General features: G+C 40.5%; 1 protein-coding gene across 2 annotated transcripts in view; it reads left to right on the plus strand.

Annotated features, from left to right (window-relative positions):
* The window catches only part of scaper (S-phase cyclin A-associated protein in the ER), a 330941-nt gene that overhangs the window by 74882 nt on the left and 234048 nt on the right, over window positions 1-22011 (plus strand). For both annotated transcript variants that reach the window (XM_067973526.1, XM_067973527.1), the window contains exons 9-13: window positions 20-244; window positions 17861-18034; window positions 20171-20261; window positions 21191-21308; window positions 21510-21621. In XM_067973526.1, the coding sequence (XP_067829627.1) occupies window positions 20-244; window positions 17861-18034; window positions 20171-20261; window positions 21191-21308; window positions 21510-21621 (720 nt within the window). The remainder of the gene's footprint in view (window positions 1-19; window positions 245-17860; window positions 18035-20170; window positions 20262-21190; window positions 21309-21509; window positions 21622-22011) is intronic.

Genomic DNA, 22011 nt, shown 5'->3' on the forward strand with positions numbered 1-22011 from the left:
AAGCATTATGTTACATTAGCACACAGCAAACATGTCGGCGGATCCAGTACAGCCTAGTGATGTACCTTTGCAAGACAAGCCTTGGCAGCAAGATACAGACACTATTGAGAGGGAAGGAGATGTAGCCTGCCTGTCAGAGGATGTGAAGGTGGAAGTAATACCTGTCGTTTCTGTGCAAGAACCAACTCAGTCAGACACTCCCAGGCTGGGGTCTGATATGGACCTCTCCAATGAACTTTCAAACGTGAGTAGTAAAAGATTAAGTTGAAGTATGCTGTTTGTATGGAGCAGCATTGATCAAGACAACTGATTTCTAGTTCTCGAAATGCATGTGTTTACAAAATTCTACAGTTCTAAGTATTTCTCTTCAGTGCAAAATTGCAGGCTACAGAAAAACACTTTTTTTCAGTTTTCTCTCCTCTTCAGAAGATTCATGTTGATATGTGTTTCCATGGCAACCAGCTGCTCTCTTGTCCAACTGGCCAATTGTGATATGTAAGTCTAGAAAGTATGTATCAGTAGGCTACTCAACATGGAGGGCCACATCTCTGTTTTCACCCAATGTTTTCACATGTGCTTTTTCCAACAGGGCTCACTGGATAGCAATTGGGATTGGAAACCCTGGCTAATTTTCTAACCACCCTCACCCCACTACTTTCTGCCCTGGTGTGCTGAGGCCAGCTGTAGGACCTCAACTGCAGCCCTGGCGGCGATCTGCTAACTTGGCATAGATTGGGAGTTTTTCTGCTCTGTATAGCTAGTACAACACCATTTGATGCATTTGCCCCCGGGGCAATCCGTGGAGCTATTGTGATTTTTCCACTTTTGTCATATTTTTTAGCTTCATTTAGTATCATAGATGAAAAGAGATCAGACTATTTCTGAATTGTGTATTTTTTCTTTTTCTCATGAGTTCACCCCGTTTATACTAGAAGTAGATGTACCTGCCACTTGCTTGCACAATAATTTCTTTCAATCTCTTCTTCAAAATGTTTTTGAGACAGTCCTCCTTGGCAATAGCCAAGGTAAGTCGGAGAAAAGATTCTTGTAGAGTGGTACATCCCTTCCACAGGAGGAAGAGAGCAGTCGGAGCAAAGCAGTACATTTTCTTCTGACCTGTTAGCTTGAGAAAGTGTCTCCTAAATAAATGGGGGGTGTCACAGACTGAAAGGAATATGGATGCCTGACTCACATAGGAATATGTGAAATTCAAGATAAGGCAAAAATAGAAGAAACATATCTCTTGGCTCCTTTCATCTGTAAGCTTTCTGTGAATGTAAACCGTAAAACTGGGGGAGGATTTTAAATTTGTTGCAGTGGCAGTCAGAAACCCAGTGCAGATTATCAAGGTCGGAGGTGATGGGTAAGTGGGAGTTTGTGAAGGGTGGAAGGTAGGAGGTTGGTAAGGATGACATTGGAGAAATCAAATGTAGGGGGACATTTGATTGTGTATTCAGAGCTTGGAGAGGAGCTTGAATCTACAATCTTCTGACTCGAGACAGAGATACAACTACCGAGCTGAGCTAACACTTAGAAGATGGAAGTGGTGGAGCGAGAGCTGGGTGCCAACAGCGTACCCATGGTGTCTAACCCTGTGCCTGCAGATGATGTAGCCGAGGGTAACGTCGATGAAAAAGAAATAGGGAGGGGCAATGATAAATCCTTGTGTCACGCAGATGAACAGAACCGGGTCTGCATTGAAATCAACAGGAATCTCTTTCTCAGCGTCAAACTCTTTCATGGGCTACTTTACTGTAAATACCTTTCCAAATCTTACTTGAGGCCGAGAAATGTAATTGCTTCTCAACTTGTTGATTCCCAGGCTTACACTGCTCTGAATTTAAGCAACCTGAAGCTGTACATCATAAGAACATAAGAAATAGGAGCAGGAGTAGGCCATACGGCCCCTCGAGCCTGTTCCACCATTCAATCAGATCATGGCTGATCTTCTACCTCAACTCTTCTTTCCCGCCTCATCCTCATATCCCTTGATTCCCTTAGTGTCCAGAAATCTATCAATCGTGACGTTTGTACGCAATGGTATCCTAACCCTTTATGCATGCACATTTCACAGTGACCTCCATAGGCCTATGTAGTCAATGGGGATCAGGGGGGAAAACTCTCCAGTGGCTGGAGTCATACCTAGCACAAAGGAAGATGGTAGTGATTATTGGAGGCCAACCATCTCAGCCCCAGGACATTGCTGCAGGAGTTCCTCAGGGCAGTGTCCTAGGCCCAACCATCTTCAGCTGCTTCATCAATGACCTTCCCTCCATCATAAGGTCAGAAATGGGGATGTTCGCTGATGATTGCACAGTGTTCAGTTCCATTCACAACCCCTCAAATAATGAAGCAGTCCGAGCCCGCGTGCAGCAAGACCTGGACAACATCCAGGCTTGGGCTGATAAGTGGCATGTAACATTCGTGCCAGACAAGTGCCAGGCAATGACCATCTCCAACAAGAGAGAGTCTAACCACCTCCCCTTGACATTTAACGGCATTACCATCGCCGAATCCCCCACCATCAACATCCTGGGGGTCACCATTGACCAGAAACTTAACTGGACCAGCCACATAAATACTGTGGCCACAAGAGCAGGTCAGAGGCTGGGTATTCTGCGGCAAGTGACTCACCTGACTCCACAAAGCCTTTCCACCATCTACAAGGCACAAGTCAGGAGTGTGATGGAATACCCTCCACTTGCCTGGATGAGTTCAGCTCTAACAACACTCAAGAAGCTCGACACCATCCAGGACAAAGTAGCCCGCTTGATTGGCACCCCATCCACCCTAAACATTCAGTCCCTTCACCACTGGCGCACAGTGGCTGCATTGTGTACCATCCACAGGATGCACTGTAGCAACTCGCCAAGGCTTCTTCGACAGCACCTCCCAAACCCGCGACCTCTACCACCTAGAAGGACAAGGGCAGCAGGCACGTGGGAACAACACCACCTACACGTTCCCTCCAAGTCACACACCATCCCGACTTGGAAATATATCGCCGTTCCTTCATTGTCGCTGGGTCAAAATCCTGGAACTCCCTTCCAAACAGCACTGTGGGAGAACCTTCACCACACGGACTGCAGCGGTTCAAGAAGGCGTCTCACCACCACCTTCTCAAGGGCAATTAGGGATGGGTAATAAATGCTGGCCTCGCCAGCGAAGCCCACATCCCATGAACGAATAAAAATAATACCAGATGAATGATATAAATGGGGGAGAATGGCATATATAGATCACCCTCCCAAAACCAAACTCAAAAATCGAACAGTAAAATGTAAGTGTCTTTCATTAAAATTCCTGCAATGGTGTAGAGAGAGATAAAAGTATGAGGCATTAGATAGGAGACAGTGGAAAGGAACAGGAAATGGGTATAATTGACATCAAACAATGAACAGGATCACAACGCACCAATTGAAAGCAGTTTAGGGGTTGTATTCAGGTAAGAAAAGTTAAAGTGGTAAAATAAAAAGAAAACTGAAGTAAAAATGGAACCCGCTGGAAACCAACAGCCATCTATTAAATCCCTGAAAGAGAAAGCTAGGATAACGTTTTGGGTGTGGCCTTTCATCTGAATTGACAAAGTGGTAAATTTACTGTCATGAATATATAAAAATATACTTGAACAAGTTAGAAATGCATTACAAAAAATGCTCATTAAACAGAATAAAGGCAATACCACACATCCATGTATATATTTCAAGTTGCTGTTTAGTACATGAGACGATAACTGGTTATACTTATCACCAATCGGAACAAAGGCTGAAACAAAAACAGAAAATGCTGGAAACACTCTGCAGGTCAGGCAGCATCTGTGAAGAGAGAAATAGAGTTAACGTTTCAGGTCTATGACCTTTCAAAGAACAAAGGCTGATTTTCTTTGTCGATTGAACGACTGGTCAACTAATTAACATGAGAAATGTCAAATGTATCTTTGACGTATCGAAATATCAACCTGAGGTTTGAAAAGATAATAAAGGGTCCAGAATCCGCAGTGCTAGTTAATAACCTGGTAACTTTTGAGGCCATGGGGGAGGGAGAGATCGAGACAGACACACACCCTCTTATTGCCAGAGGGGCAAATTTATTTTAATTTTAAACTGTTTCTACCCACACCCCCAGCAATGTTAAGGCGCACAGATGAGTACAGAACCATGCTCAACTTTGTGAAGTCTGGAACTGGGTATAGTGGCCCCTCCCTACCCAGGCCTGGTACTCACTTTCGACTCAGTACATCTTCCTACATATCTTGAGCTTTAAAAACGTTAAAGATACAAATTGATTAAATTGGTTAAAACAAAAAGTGTGAGCAACGGAAAGAGTGGAAAACAAAAACTGAGGCATACAGAGAGAGAGAGAGAGAGATGCACAGAAAGAATGGGGTGACAAACATATTCACGGGGGAGACGGAAAGAATTAGTCGTTAAGAAGTCAAGGGACCATTGCAGGAAAAGATGGAGACAGTTTTAAAAAATATTTAGAAGCTCTCCGATACTTGGCACAAAGAAAGCCTCCCGGTTATTAATAGACTACCTCATCTTCAGGCCTCTGTTCAGTGGACATGGGTGGTTTATTGCCTTGTAGGGGATTCATGTATTTTATTGCTGAACTATTGTAACATACTTTGAATTGAGCCAAGTTCCTGAGGACTAATTCAAATAGAAGCTGTGCTGAATTTAAAATAGCAACCTTTGAATATTACTGTGTCGCATTTGACATTGATTTGTATTTTTTAAGGTCTGTAATTGTTGGTGCTGCCTTTTGTACATAATTGGCTCTTCAGAGGATTGTCAATTAATGGGTTAATGAGAGCTAAGTACCAATACTTTTGTCTCCCGTTCTCTTCAAAACGGGATTGCCAATACCTGTGCTAAAATGTGACGGCCTGTTTAAAATATAAAGATTAATTGCCATTTAATTGTTACATGAAACTGCTGCTGAAGCACAGATCAAAAAGGCTGTGGGCTGTCTCTGTTATGAAAGCAGAAAAAACCTTTTGGGTGGCTTCAGATAATAAGCTTTGTGTTTAGACTTTCTGCGGACACATGACAGACTGACTGCTGCCCTGATGACAGAAGACACTTTCTCCCATTTCTCTAAATTAGCTAGCTATCAGGAGATCCAAAAATGATGTTGCATTGTTCCCCAAAGTGTGTTCGGTAGCTTCCAGTCGGCTTATTTTATCTCTCCTCTCCCTTTATAAATGTGTATATAATCTTCAGATTTATTAACACAGAAGATTGGGAGTATTAAGATAGTTTTAAATTCTTGTAACTAACAACTCAGGTTAAAAAAAAATTGACATCATATGTTATCATCTGGCTCATTTGGTCATGCATTCACTTCTGGGTCAGAAGGCCTGAGCCCCATATCAGAAGTTAAAACTCATAATCTAAACTGACACTTCAGTGCAGTACTAATGGAGTGCTGCATTTTCAGAGGTGCCACGCCTTGGGTGAGATGTTAAACTAAGGCCCTGTTTGCCTACTCCCTGGTTCACGCGGAGGTTAAAGATCCCAGGGACCAGTCAAAAAAAAGAACAGGGTGTTCTTCTGGTATCCCAGCAAGCACTATTCCCTCAACCATTAGGTTGACTGGTCGTTCATCTCATTGGGACCTATCTGAGAAATGTGATAAGTGAAGTGCAGCTTTGCCGATGTTTGTTCAGGGGTGATGTCAGGAAGCACTTCGTCACACAAAGGGTAGTTGAAATCTGGAACTGTCTTCCCCCGAAAAGCTGTTGAGGCTAGGTTAATTGAAAATTTCAAAACTAAGGTTGATCGATTTTTGTTAGTTAAGGATATCAAGATGTGGAGATGCCGGTGATGGACTGGGGTTGACAATTGTAAACAATTTTACAACACCAAGTTATAGTCCAGCAATTTTATTTTAAATTCACAAGCTTTCGGAGGCTACCTCCTTCCTCAGGTGAACGATGTGGAAAAAAAAGGGTTAGGGAACCAAGCGGATAAACGGAGTTAAGATAAGAACATAAGAAATAGGAGCAGGAGTAGGCCAATCGGCCCCTCGAGCCTGCTCCGCCATTCAATAAGATCATGGCTGATCTGATCCTAACCTCAAATTTAAATTCATGTCCAATTTCCTGCCCGCTCCCCGTAACCCCTAATTCCCTTTACTTCTAGGAAACTGTCTATTTCTGTTTTAAATTTATTTAATGATGTAGCTTCCACAGCTTCCTGGGGCAGCAAATTCCACAGACCTACTACCCTCTGAGTGAAGAAGTTTCTCCTCATCTCAGTTTTAAAAGAGATCAGCCATGATCTAATTGAATGGCGGAACAGGTTCAAGGGGCTGAATGGCCTTCTCCTTTTCCTGTGTTTACTGTGGGATATTACCCTTGATGACAACAATGATTATGAGCTGTTAATGATCTCATAATATTTAAGGAACAGGGTAAACCATTATGGGAAAGGTATTCATAAGAAAATGTTGGAATGAAAAATTCTAGAAAGGCACAGCAAGTTGGTCAGCATCTGAGGAAGAAAGTCCATTAGAACACGTAGCATTGGATCGGAAATATGAGGAAAAATAGAAATGTATTTTTCTGGTTTTATATAGTTTTAAACAAAATAACTATTAAAAATGCAATTGCCTGTTGTGTCTCTGAGAGGTCTTTAGGAAATCAGGTACAGAAATGTAATGGTTATATTACTAGACTAGTAATCCAAACGCCTGGATTTATAATCCAGAGAACATGAGTTCAAATTCCACCATTTGAATTCAGTTTTTAAAAAAAATCTGGAAATAAAAAGCTTGTATGAGTAAAAGTGACCTTGAAGCTGTCGGATTGTCGTAAAAATCCAACCGGTTCACTAATGTCCTTTAGGGAAGGAAACCTGCTGCCCTTACCTGGTCCGGGCCTATATGTGGCTCCATTCCCACACCAACGTAGTTGACTCTTAACTGCCCTCTGAAGTGGTTTTGCAAGGCACTCGCTCTGTTATATCGAACTGCTACTCAACGGTTCAAAAAGAAGGCCAAAACCACCTTTGCAGGGTGACTAGGGATGGGCATTAGATGCCGGCCTTGCCATCCCACATTTCAGGAATGAATTTTTAAAAATCCTTTATTCTGTGGCAAAGTTAGCCCGTGGATGATTGCATAATGTAGTGAGTTCTCTATCTTAGCTGAGCTGTTCGGAGAATAAAGGGAATGATATAGGGAATAAAGGGAACAGAAAATGAGAAAAAGAGCAAGCAAATTACTTTGGGTTCCTCTTGCACACAAAGTTGCTTGCCCAGATCAGTTGATTACTTTATTTAGAGTGCGAGGGCAAACCTAATAAGGAGAAAAATATATTTAATGTCATTTTTAAACAACTGCTGTTCCTTTTTTGTTTTGTTGACTAATTTATCAATCAACCTGTTGCATACTGTACATTTTACCCAAAAGTCTATAAGAAAAATATTTCAATTGTTTTGCACTACATTTTGTAAGTGTGTCAGTACTTGTAGTCCCTGGGAGCCTGTCAATATTTTCAAAGGGTGCCTCACACAGCCAGTTTTACTCAATATTTTAACTGTTTATTTCTATTCAGTGAACACTTTTTTTCCCCCTTATACATTGAACTTCCATTACCTTTCTTCCTGATTACCCACCAGAATTTTCCCTAGACAAAACGTTATGCAAGACGTCATCCTGTTGCACAGCTGCTAACATCAATCTCCTCCTGCCCGATGTTTATCATGGCCAAAGAAAGATTAAATTCAGTTTAATTTTATTCTGTTTGTATTCATTCCTTGCCTAGTCTGAACTATACATTTAAGGCAGTGGATGGATTTTTAGGCAAGGATGAGGAGTTTGAGGTCAATGTGCTGTGGGATGAGAACCAGTAAAGTTCGGCAAGGATTGGGGTGATAGGTGTGGAAGATGAGGTGTGCATGGCAGAGATTGGAGGTGTCTATTGGTTGTATAACTTTTGTTGTAACATTTTCCCAAAGCAAAGTGAAAATCACTTCGACTTGTGAGAAATCATTCATTACAATTAAAACATAGAAGAAAGTTATTAATATTTTACTCAGGTTCAAATCTTGATTTTAAAATTGTGATAAATAGGCAATTCAATAAAGAAGTATGAACTATAATTTTTGGTGAATTTCAGGCCCATTGAGGTGAGGAATATCAATGTTGGGAAAGGGAATATTTTTGTTACTTTATTTGCCCTATGTCAGTCAGCATCCAGTGCTCTTAGGTCAGGTAAAGCTGGGGCTAGAGACAGGGCATCTCTCCCTCCACATTACACGGTATGCTGTAACTCTTTGCCTGTGGTGACTGTACATTTCTGTGAAGTTTTCAAGTACGCTGAACATGTGCATTTGTCACTTGCAGATTTAAGCTGATCCTGGGTGTTCTGAATTTGCTGTAGTTTACATTGTAACTTGGCTTTTCAGTCAAACACCAGCAACGCAAGCTGCTATATTAACAGAACCAGATGATATTGCAAATGGTATGTTAAGCTGCTTTTTTTTATTACTCTTCAGCCAATGGTTCCCTAGTATGGGTCTTCCATAACCAGCAGCCACATCAGCACAAGCTGGATTTTTAAAAACCGATAACGAGACAGGCACATTTTTCACTGGGTCTTCCTGGCTGCCACTGGTCTTATTGGGGCTAGTAAACATGCTTCTGTAGCATGTCACAATGTCATCATTCAGAAACTTTACCATTATCTTGTAGCGATGCCATAATATCATTAATCCGTGTATGCAAAGTGTCACAGCCAGCCTGCCCATGGACAGAATCTTGGGCTTCACACTGCAGTCAAACATCACAAAATTAAAAGTGGGAGAACAGCTCAGTTATCTCATTCTCCGGAGTCCCAGGCTGCAATGCTTTAATTTGCGGTATTTCATATGCAGGCATGACACAACAGATAAATTAACAACACTGGAAGTGCCAGGGAATAATAATTCCTGGACAGCATGCAAGTAGCTGCTTTTAGTCAGAAAGGTGATCCTTCACCCACCTCTAGTTTCCAACCTTTCTCTTCTTCAGTCTCAACCTTTCTTCTCTCTCTTTTGTTTAGTCGTTGGACCTCTCTTGTTTCTTCTAAACTCCAAGACTAAATACTGGTATAAGCTGTTCTTCCCCGTGGTCCTTTCAGCTTACAGTTTCTTTGGGAAGATTCCTGTAACACCATCAGTGATGAGATCATCCTGCATTTGCTGTGAAAACATTTTGGATTTCTGTTGAAACACATTGAAACTATTTACACGACATTACTGAATGTAATGTATCTGACTTTGAGTCAATCGTGGGAACATTCCTATATGTCAAATTGTTGAAGGACTAAAACAAAACCTGAGGGCAGTGTATGTCATGAACAAATCCATTGATATTTCCATAACATTTTCTTTGGCAGAAGGTTGGCTTTGTGTTCTGATAGAAAATTGTGTCAAAATATATACCTGATTATAACATTTTAAGTTGTCAGGAATATGTGGATTTATTGCTCCCATTTAAAATAGCCCTCTTTTCCTGATCTCTGCCTGCTGCTTTCTTGGCTTCTTCCTACTCATCTTCAGGAGAGCTTGAGTTGTACTATAGGAGGTGGAGCTCAACTATCCCACTTAGCACAGGTAATATGTAATTCCAATAGAACAGTATTTTTACATGATCTACGCATTGTCCCTTTGAACATGTGTTCCCCAGGGGTCAATATTAGGACCGTTGCTCTTTTTGATATATGTTAATGACCTGTACTTGGGAGAGAGGGTATAATTTCAAAGTTTGCAGGTGACATGAAACTCGGAAATGTAGTAAACAATGTGGAGGATATTAACAGACTTCAGGAGGACATAGACAGACTGGTGAAATGTGCAGTCACATGGCAAATGAAATTTAATGTAGAGAAGTGTGAAGTGATACATTTTAGTAGGAAGAATGAGGAGAGGCAATATAAACTAAATGGTACAATTTTAAAGGGAGTGCAGGAACAGAGACACCTGGGGGTGTATGTACACAAATCTTTGAAGGTGGCGGGACAAGTTCAGAAGGGTGTTGAAAAAAAAGCATATGGGATCCTGGGCTTCATTAATAGAGGCATAGAGTACAAAAGCAAGGAAGTTATGCTAAGCCTTTATAAAACACTGGTTAGCTGGAGTATTGTATTCAGTTCTGGGCACCACACTTTAGGAAAGATGTCAAGGCCTTAGAGAGGGTGCAGAAGAGATTTACTAGAATGGTACCAGGGATGAGGGTCTTCAGTTATGTGGAGAGACTGGAGAAGCTGGGGTTGTTCTTCTTCGAACAGAGAAGGTTGAGGGGAGATTTGATAGAGGTGTTCAAGGTCGTGTACGGTTTTGATAGAGTAAATAAGGAGAAACTGCTTCCAGTGGCAGAAGGGTCGGTAACCAGAGGGCACAGATTTAAGGTGATTGGCAAAAGAGCCGGAGACGACATGAGGAAACATTTTTTTACGCAACGAGTCGTAATGATCTGGAATGCACTGCCTGAAAGGGTGGTGAAAGCAGATTCAATAGTAACTTTCAAAAGGGAATTGGATAAATACTTGAAGGGAAAAAAATTACAGGGTTATGGGGAAAGAGCAGGGGAATGAGGACTAATTGAATAGCACTTTCAAAGAGCTGGCACAGGCATGATAGGCTGAAAGGCCTTCTCCCGTGCTATACCTACTATGATGTACTCAGGCTTGAAGTGATTTTAAATGGAAGATTCAGATCTTTATAGTGACAAATCAAATCTCAATTTTTTTTTTATTGAGGAATTTGCATGAAGGCCCAAGGTCCATAGTGGAGGGCTCCACCAAGGTTGAAAATAGTAGGATACAAGGTGATGTAAATTCAAAACTAGTGATTATGTGATGTCAAGCTTGGGCTTTAAAAGCCTGTAGATTGAAGGGGGAAGGGAAGATTGACAACTTTCCACATCGATGGGAAAAATAAATACATTTTTTGTTTTTGAAAAGTTCACAATTTTGTGGAAGCCTTAAAATGTTATAATCAAAATGTATCTTTAATGTGGTGTAAAATTCTCCCATAGCTCTTAAAGAGTTAACTTTGAACCTTTTGTGCAATATGACGACCTGGTATCATCCTTCTTTAATAAGAGGCACACCCCTTCTACTTCCCAACGTATCTAAATATTGGGTGGGCACAATTCACACAATTAGGAAAAGGAACATGTCTGTCATCTCTTGGCTGTTTGGTCAAAACACCAATTGAATAAAGGATCTAGGTCTATGTAAACAATGTTGGCAGTCAGGGTAATAGCACAAGGTTACTGTTGACAGCAAGAGTTCAGAGTTCAAGATAACACAAATAGAATGATCGCTTTTAAGCTGTGCAGAACTGACATTATCTTAAGGTTATGAGAATCCAATTTTACCCAATGGAATTAAGTATACTTGTATACAATATTAAATTCTATTGTTCCAAAGACAATTGGTGTTGCAAAATGTAGAAGTATGTAATGATTAATATGCCACATATGATTAAACAAAAAAAGATAAGTTATACAAAGATTGAACACTACCATGTTCCCTCCCCCCAATTTTCTGTCCTTTACTCCCCATCTCTCCTAAAGGTGCTGACGTTTACCAGGGCTATGGTTTCACTGGCACCAGCAGTACTCCAGTACCTCACCTTTGTGGCTATTCTTCACGTATGAGCCTAAGCAGTGAGTGTCAGTATTCATCTATGGAGGGTATATGAGCTGAACTTGATCCTGTCCACAACCAATGTCCACACTGGTGCATTGCAGCAGCGGTCATTGAACACCAATTAGGAGTGGGACCTTGGCTGATTTTTTGTTTTCCCCCCACCTCCCACTGGCAAGATCAGTGACATTGAAATTCAGTTGTCAAGCCCTTCAATTATTTTTTCCTTTGTATAGTTATAAACTGATGAAGCCTAATTGTGAGAGCCACACTATCATTTTTGAAAGTACTTAACTTTCTTCAGTGATGGTAGATATCTGTAAAACATATTTTCCATACATATTGCTCTTAAATTTGTTTTCTTGCCAATCACATCACTAGAAATCAAGGAAAGAGTATTTTTTAAAATTGAAAAACCAAGGTAAAGGGTCAAGTGTCATTGTACGTAACACCAGCAAGGTTGGACATAAAGTAGGAGAAAAGACAAGATCTTCCAAGTAGTGAAGCGGTGATGCCAAGACTGCATTATAAAAGTCTACAGATTATGGGAGGAAAGGAATTAGCTTAAGATATAATTATATTGAGTAAGCCGTATTTTTATTGATCTCTGTTGTAAAATGAAATTAAATATCTTGAGAACTATTGAGCTGTTTTTTCCGCTTTCACTTCTGCCTGTTCTAGAGCTTGAAATTCAGGCAGTTGACAAAAGTCACTGTAGTGTTCACTAGGCTTACTTAGTATATTGGTAAGAAAAAAAAAGAACCTGCATTCACATCATGCCTTATACGCGTCATCAAGATGTCCCAACACATTTCATATCTAATGAATTACTTTTGAGATGCAGTCCCTGCAAATGAGATGTATGACTAGTTAATCTGTTTGTGGTAGTATTGGTTGAGAGAGAAATGTTAGTGAGGACAATGAGAACTCGCTCCTCTTTCAATGGTGCTGTGGGATTTTTTTAATGCCCATCTCAACAGACCAGTTAGGCCTTAACTTATCGCCTCATCTGAAAAATGACACCTCTGACAATACAGTCATTGCTACATTGAACACGCTCACCCATCACTCCTGTGCTCGCTGACCTATATTGGTTCCCGGTTCGGCAACGCCTCGATTTTAAAATTCTCATCCTTGTTTTCAAATCCCTCCTTGGCCTCGCCCCTCCCTATCTCTGTAACCTCCTCCAGCCCTACAACCCTCTGAGATCTCTGCGCTCCTCCAATTCTGGCCTCTTGCGCATCCCCAATTTTAATTGCTCCTCCATTGGCAGCCATGCCTTCAGCTGCCTATGCCCTAAGCTCTGGAATTCCCTCCCTAAATCTCTCCGCCCCTCTACCTCTCCTCCTTTAAGATGCTCCTTAAAACCTATCCCTTTGACCAAGCAGCTGTCCTAATATCTCCTTATGAGGCTCGGTGTCAAATTTTGTTTGATAATTGCTCCTGTGTAGCGCCTCGGGACGTTTTGCGATGTTAACGGTGCTTTTTTTTAAAGGCTTGTTGTTGTTGTGGTCAGCCGAGATTATGAGCTCAAACCCTAGTGTGGGGCATGAATTTCTGACTGAAAAGGTGAGAGTGCGCAAAGCTGACACAATACCAGTATACTAAAAGAAATACCACACTTGTTCCAACATGCTTTAATGTTCTGTGACTTGCTTCTTATATGATGCTCTTAGTTTAGCATCTCCAATTTCTCCCACTTCCAGTGGCAGACTTCTAACTTTCAGAACTTCATCCTTGTGTTATACAGCTCAAAATGTTCTCTCTATGCAGAACCCAAGTTTTGATGGGCAAAACCTGAAATTGCCCTGCTGGGTGTTTTTTTTTTAACAGATCACCCAGGCATAGTATGGGAGTTTCATGCATTTCACCACTGTGCTTTACTAAAATCCTATTGACAAAACTGCGCTCATCTGCAAAAAAAAAAAATTTTTTAATAACATGGTTTTTTTTTAAATGGCCTGCGCAAGTATCTCAGGGAAAACGTGTTGGTTTCAGATTGCATCACTGTCCACTGGACCAAATGCAATCACTGGTAAATTATCTTGACTTGGTTTAACTTATACATTTGATTTTTAATAATGGGTGACTGTTATTTAAAGTCTGGGACAGTGAACAAAGGGTTAAGTACAGATTTGTACCTCTTGCATTTCTGTGGTGATGGTCAATTTTACAGTTGCTAAATCAGAATTTGAGGGCTTGGCTTAAGCTTGTCAATAATTCAGGCACAAAGAGTACTGCATTATAGCTCTGCGTTGGTTACGATAAAAAATCTTGTAACTAGCTCCCTGGTGACAAAATGGGTAAAGCTCCCCTGAGATGTAGCACTAAGCCATTGACTCATAGATCTCAGGTGCATTCCTGCTCTCTGCTAACTCAGTTGGGTGAACAGTTGAGGGTGTTCCATTTTTCCTCAGTGTACCTGGGCTGGGGAGATCACTATGCAGTGATCCGAGAACAATGTGTGAATAGAGGATCAAACTGGGCTGTGATGCCCTCTCCACCAGAATACTTTGACTTAGTTCACGCATAAAGATGACCACTTCGGTAGGTTACTCTAGGGCTGCAGGTGCCCTTGGAACTACACCCCAGCAATAAGTAACGTTTTCAGAAGCAGAGGGAAGAAAATTACAGCATTTTTTATTTTAAAAAGTCTTGTGAATTAAACACAAAGAATAACTGTTCTTTTGTCTAGTTATACTGGAATGAATTAAACCTTTTTCCTTGTTTTTGGGTTAAATATCATAATCTATCACGATGAGTTGCTAAATCCAGAACTGCATCACAACGCTGGAATGTTTCAAGCTTGCATGAATAGGAAATAGTGGCCCCTTGAATGTAAGAAAAGCACAAAAAGGACATTTTTATTGATTTATTGAGATTATGAAATTGCTTAATGCTCAATTTTTAAATGAGGGAAAATGTGACTTTTCATATGAAACTTGGATTGGACTGCATGGATTTCAGGAACAGAGAGACTATTTTTCTGGCAGTTTTGTATATTTGTCACCCTTCTTCATAAGTCACTCCTACTCCCCTTAATCTCCATCATATTTATTTTGGAACCTGTTGTTCTTTCTACATTCTGTCATTAAGATTAAATTTCCTTCTGGAGGAATCGAATGGTGTAGTGTATTAGAGTTCAGTTCTTTCATCTGTTACCTGATAAAAGAAGTGATGATGGACTTGTCTCTGAAAGCCATGCAGTCTCATTCCAGTTCCAGTGGATACAAGTCTAGAACCATGAAAATTCCACTCTAATTGGCACTAATTCAGTTATCCTGGTCCATCTGACAAGTTTGAAAGATGAAGATGTCACTTTGGTGCAGCAGAAGGCAAACTCTCCTTCTCACCTGTATTTCTGCACATGCTGATGTGATTGTTCAAAAATTAATGTTGCTGGGGGAAGTTGGAAGGTCCGATTAGGTTCTGAGGTCGGTTTATATTCCCTTTTGGAATGCAGTCTCTTCAGATGCACAAACCAAAACATGTATAATGTATACTTAGATCTCAGAGTTAATATTTTTATACAAGATGTAAGATGCAGTGCATTGGTGTGTCACCATGATGTACCATAGAGTGGTAAGTAGATTAACTTGTGCTGGAAATTTCCATCATTTTGAGCTCCGTCTCAGCCAGGTCATCAAGGGAAGGTCCTGAGTGGGTCCACATGACATGGTCATGGAGGATTGGACCTGATGACCTTTGTGACCAGTGAACATGGTTGCCTAGCAGAAGGCACAATTCAAGGAGAGCAAATGTGGTTCAGCCAGTCAACCTTAATCTTAACTTGTCCTAGCCCAGTTGAGGAAATCTGTACCAAATGTGACAGAGAGGAAAGGAAAATTGGAGAGTATGCCTGCTGAGTCCTGTCTTGTAACCTTGCAGTGGTTCATGTTTGGGAATAGGCCACTTCCCAACCCTTAGTGTGTGTCTCAAATGGACACAAAGAAAGAATAATAAGAAATAAAAAAAATTGAGCAAGGAGAAGGAATTCCCAACATCAAATGATTCTTGCAGTGCTCAGCAAAATATTTTTTGCAGAGGTTGTGATACATAATGTGTATGGATTTGAAAATAAAATGCAAAAGTACTCAAATAATTGCAAGGCAATGAGGCAAAAAAAGAACTCTTGTATCAAACATGAGAGAGGTTTCTTCCCTGCTGTGAATTGGAAAAAAATTGCCATAATCCTTTCACTCAATTTCATTCTTCGGCGGGTGGGCAGGTAAACTGTCAAATGTCCTTTATGATTAGATCCTAGGAGGCATGAAAAAACCATCTAGAGTGGGTATACTCCCCTCCTAGTTGGGGATTGCATAATGGGAATACAAAGATGAGGATCTCACCGTGTGGGAACTGTGGCAGGTTTCAAGCCATGCCCTAACACTGTGGAGAAGTCTGTTGAGCAGCCAAGGTGATTTGGTCTCCTTTTAGTACTTTCTGTTCCATTTTTTTCCTACATTTTTGTAATGTTGTGAAAATTTCGATATCTGGCAATATGTGAAATACTCAAGAAGGATTGGAGCTGATAGTTTTTTGTCTAGCAGACAATCAACCCTAATCTCTCTTTCACCTCACTGAGGGAGTGCTGCACTGTCAGAGATGCTTTCTTTTGGATGACACATTAAACTGAGGCGCCATTTGCCCTCTCGTGCGGTTTAAAAGATCCCATGGTGCTATTTGAAGAACAGCAGGTGAGCTGTCTTGGCCAATATTTATCCCTTAACCACCGTCACTAAAACATTATCTGGTCATCTTACTGCTGTATGTGGGACAGTGCTGTGTGCAAATTTCTTGCTGTGTTTTCCTACATTACAACCTTGACTACACTTCAAAAGCACTTCATTGGCTGTAAAGCACTTTGGGAAGACCTGAGGTCGTGAAAGGGACCATATAAATGCCAGTTCTTCCTTTCTTTTGTACTGATGCAGTTGACGGAATTGATATCAAATCATCTAAGTGAATTGGGGAGCACAATGGATTAGCTCTAGAAATTAGGTTCAAATGCATCCCAGCTGATTGGATGAAAGATTCTTCTGTTTGATGGCTGTATGTAAAATTAGGTTGGGCAGTCTCAATCCATTTGTGTTTATGAGTCAACTGAACAGAATGGTCCACAGTTTAGCACAAAATAATAAATTCTCAATCTCATTCGAAGAGGCACAAAGATGAATCGTGAATAAATAGAAAATTTCATTCTAGTGCTGTAGAGGGTGGTTTATTGAAGTTTGATTCTTCTACTCTGTCAACATGAGTGAGGGTTACTGATTAATGTCACATCATTTGTGCAGTACAAGCTGTACTGCTGTGGCTTCTTCTGGAACATGGGTGCACCACTATAGACATCCGTGCAAATATGTGGTTACACATCTTGTGCACACTTGTGTTGTTTTGAGTTTTGAAGGAAGCAAATTCAGTATAACCTGACCTGACGTGCAATATACCTAGCACAACAACATCTACCAACCCAAGGAGCCTGTAGGTTCATATAAATGGCAGCTCCCACATATCGTGATGTTGATGATTTGGAGCATTGTGCCAGTAATGTTACTGCACTACAAGAGTATCACCATAGGTACATCTCTGTGGAGTCAACATAGCTAGGGCTGGTTTGGATTTGGCAGCTCTGTATTGGGATTTTCACACTATGTGTATACTATTTTGGGAATAAATGCACTGTGCAAATCCCTGTATGACAAAGGCATTGTTTGGGGCTGAGTAAAGGGAAAGGATGGGAGCTATACACCGATTCTTTATGCTGTACCTGCCTTGAAAGTCATTGGTACTGGGTGCCAAGAGTGGTAAAGTGCTCCATTAGTGTTGAGCACAAAAATTCATCAGAAAAATATATAAAATTAAAAAGTAGCAAGTCAGGGTTTGAATTTGAGCGATGCCTGCCTTTGGGATTCAAACTTGGGTCTTCTGGTTGGGAAGCACATGGTCCATAGTTTGATCTTTTGGGGTTAACTCTGATTGAACAACCACAGTTAGATTGCTGTAGTGTGACTGGCTCATGCACTGTTTATTAGATTAAATTGTAAGATGAACATTGTGCTTTTCATTCGTTGCAACAGTTTTTGTAGCTTTATATTCGTCTTATCTAGTAACAGTAATATTCAAGTACAAAAAAGTTACAGTTCAGACTGGTACTCTTGTATTTTTTTTAGATCATTATCATAACCTGTTGCAAAATGTTTACTTGTTTTCTGCCCTCAGCAATCTATGGCAGCAGTTCTTGCCAAAGGGGAGGAGCTGGCGAATCGTCTGGAAAAGGAGAATGAAGAAGCAATCGCTAATGCCATCGCTGAGGAAGAGCAATTAACAAGAGAAATCCAGGCAGAGGAAAACAATGACATAAACCTAGAGACAGATGCTGAAAGCGAGTTCTCGGTGAGTATGGCCTGGGACCTTCCCAAGGAACTATTGCAGTTACATCATTCTTGGTTGTATCCCCCCATAATGCACTTAGTTTTTTTACTCATTTTTCTCTTCCATAAAGATGCTGAGGTACAGTTCCGCTTGTGTTGGTAACTCTCCAGTACCTCACCTAAGCGTAGATTCTTGCTGTATAACCAAACGGTGAGTGTCTGTTGGCTGTTTGACTGTGCATTGCCTCACAGTCAAGTCTGACACCTACAAATGGGCATTTTTCATCAGGCATTGCTGGATAGTGATCAGGAACAACAAAGTTGTCAGAGGCCAATTATAATAATCCTACTGCTGGCCCAGTTGGGATTAGCTACCTAGTTTCACACCAGGTAGTCCAGCAGGGGAGCACGTTGTAATATTTCCAGTATGATTTTGGCTTAATAGAAGGCTAATACTGTTCAGTGTAATATTTTCAAATACAGCCAAATCTCTTACCTGCACTCCAATTATCTGCCTTTTAGGCACTTTGAGAAGTTCCAAGGACATATTAAGACGATATATAAATGCAAGTTCTCTTCTTTCTTCCTGAATTTTTTGTGCATGAAACATTGCCTCATTGCACAGTCTGCTAATCTTTCTTTTGATTGTATTTTATTGCTTTTTAGTTGAATAAAACTACATAATGTTTTGTTTGTTATTGGTATTATACTTATCTTCATTCCCATGTCTAGAGTATTGCTGTACCATATGTGTGAAACCATATTTTGTGAACCGTTGATTACTGTGCCAATTTCCATTATCCATCTTGGGGTTTCCTATGTGATGGAGGTTCTAGTGTAATGCACTGAAAGGGGGTTACACTGTAGGCTTTGTGAATGTTGCCAAGGAATTGTATGCTTAGTGAATGAATTAATTTTGAATTTCATGGTGTACAGGGAGTTGGTGTAGGAGTATCAAGATTAAATAAATATCCATGGAAAGGCTGCAAAGATTTTAAATGTAGCGCGAGGAAAATGGGGAGAAAAAGAGATTCCAAACAAATGGAGCTAAAAAAAAAGCCTGATAAGTTAAAGTTCGCTCAGAATGGCTGTATCAGTAAAAAGATGGTATAAAAATAACAGTGGTTGAACTTTAACCCAGTGGCACCAAAATCATTTTTTAAAAAGATGGTGGGAGAAGTGGAAGACAAATTAAGAACTTAAAAATGAAAATACCTGCAAGATAAATGTAATAGATGAAGCCTGCAAAAAAAACAACCAGTAGTCATTAATGGCTTTCGACGTTCTGGTGGCCTTGAGTGAACTGTAAGTAGCTAATTGGAGGAAAGGATCAGGTGGTTTCTAAATCCTTTTCCTAAGGCATTAGAAGAGTATTGTTCACCTGATTTCCACAGGCTAGTAAAGAATAATAGAGACATGGTTTACGTCATTGATATTGACCAATCACAAAGCTGGTGGAGGGCCCCAAACTCAACATTTTTTAATAATATAGCCAGATCAGTAAATATTTTTAGACACTTTGGGGAGTAGTGCGCCAAAAGTACTTGTCTTAGACTTTCCTCTGCCTATTACGGTTAATTTTGATCTGCAGTGATTTATATTCTGTTTGAGATTGCAGCTGGAGATCATTGTTTTGGCATAAATAGCCCCAATCTGGAATTGAGATTTTTCTGAAATAAAGAAAAAAATCAGCCCACTTTACCGCAGAACTTTTTACAGTTAGCAGGACTGGCAATGATATTATTAGTATTGAGTTTTTTTTCAATGAAACAAACTTATACCTCATAAGAAAGATGCAACCCCTGTGTACTTTCTTCTGGTCTAACAATTAACAATTTCAATAAGCTTCCTTCCATAGACAGTAGATAAATGGAGGATTTTTTAAAGATGCGTAGTTCACAAGAAGCTTAAAGGATTTAATAAGTATCTTCTGAACATGAGAATAATGCTGCTCAGGTACTTCTATGGGATAGAACAGCTTGATCCTTACGTTGTTTGCTCATCACTCTTAAGGAGGGACATGTCTTCTTGCTGTGTCCTCTTTCTGTGCTGGCAGGTTACATGTCATTTTGTAGTAAAATGGTCCAACTTTTGGATTGCAGTTGCCACACAAAGCATTGAGTTCAGTGTATCAAAGTGATGTTCTTTTACTGTGTAGGCCAGCATGAGCAGCGGCAGCTTGTCTCTCTATGGTCTTTCCTCACAATCCCAAAACCTGGACTGGAATGATGTTCTGGCAGAATATGAAGGTATGTGCTATGTAACTAATATATGAGGATTCTGCACTTCGACTGAAGTTGAGACATCAGCTGTTCTGTATACACTGTTGTTTGTTTGCAATATCTGTCCACAAATAAATGCCAGAGAGCATGACTGTTAGCTTTTTCTCCCAAGGCCTGGGCTGTAATGTAAAAGCTTTTTAATCCTAATCTTGATGGCCATCCAGACTCAGTATTCATCGTTTAATGAGTTTTGTTTTTGTATTGGATTGTTTGATGGATGGTAGTGCACAGTCTAATTTTTTCAATGAATTCACTGTACCCCTGCCTGATAAACGCTCACCTAGACAGTCTTAGGCCTATGCTACATGAGCAGATTGTGCCAGTTGAGGAAGGATTGATGTAAATTGTATCTTTCTCCTGAAGCCTGGCTTTTCAGAGCAGATAAACGAAAAAAGATCGGCTTCGCTGCTCTGCACATTTTACTTAAAAATGTTCTCCCCTGGCATAACTGGAGTTGCATCGTGAGGACCAGTTTCAGCCTTGGTATAATTATGCAAGTTTCTGATGAAAATTATTCTTCAGGACCGTGTGCTAGGATTCTGATCATGTTTAGACTTTGGAAAGAAGGCAACCGTAGTGCTTTACTCCTGATTACAATTTTGCAATCTTAGAGATTGACTGTTCTTAACATAAGTGATATGTAATTCTCAAATCGTGTTCTCAATGGATTTGGGTTGAACAGACTAGGAGCTTCTTCTCCCTTGTTGAAGTGCAATGTAATACACATAACGTTAAGTAAAAACAGAAAATACACAGCAGGGCCCATCAGCTTCTGAAAGGAAAAGACAGGTTAAAGTTTCAAGTGGGACCCTTCATCTGAGATAACTTTACAACAGGTTAATTGCCTGCTTTAGAATTTAATTTCTTTTTATTCTTAATTGTCTTATTCTCTGTAGCACGCGAACCATGGCGCCAGAGCACCTCATGGGGAGATATTGTGGAAGAAGAGCCAGCACGACCACCTGGACACGCCATTCAGATACATGAAAAGCTTTCCTCACCGTCACGGAAAATGTGATTAAAATTACCATTTAAACCTGTTGTTCGCTGCAGCACAAAATTCTGGAATGAGCTATAATTTTGCATTGGGTGTAGTCATCTGCAGAGTAAACTGATCTTAAGATTTTATGAGATTTTAAGCTGGAATGTTTATTGTATGTAAAAGCATTTGGTCTTTACAGTAATTTTTAAATTCCATTTAAAATTTCCTGACAGGACAATTGCAGAATCAAAAAAGAAACACGAGGAAAAGCAGCTAAAAGCCCAGCAACTCCGTGAAAAACTACGAGAGGAGCAAACGCTGAAATTGCAGAAATTGTTGGAGCGGGTAAGTAAGACAACATCTGTTCACACCAGTGAGAGTTAAAAACGTTCAGCTGGGGGAGTGGTTAGCGCAGTGGATTAGACACTGACCTCTCGCCTATGGGGTGTGGTTTGAATGCCGCCCAGAGTGATGGGCTGAAAGTTTCCTCTGTCTGCTGGCGGTAGGGGTCCTATATGACGAGTTTGGGCAGTCTCAATCCAGTTCTCAGTTGAGTGTAAAGAACGTCGCAAAACTACTGCTAACATAGCTCTAGTATGACAATTCCAGTCAGAGAGGCCATATGATGACTGGCATGTAAAGTAGAAAAATGTCACACTGATGGTGTAAGAATGATCTTCTGGGATTGAGACTGAGGCATAGTAAAAGGAGCTTTCTGCGGTTGCCAGCAATATG

Source organism: Heptranchias perlo, chromosome 38 (genome assembly GCF_035084215.1).
Source record: "Heptranchias perlo isolate sHepPer1 chromosome 38, sHepPer1.hap1, whole genome shotgun sequence".
NCBI classification, from domain to species: Eukaryota; Metazoa; Chordata; class Chondrichthyes; order Hexanchiformes; family Hexanchidae; genus Heptranchias; species Heptranchias perlo.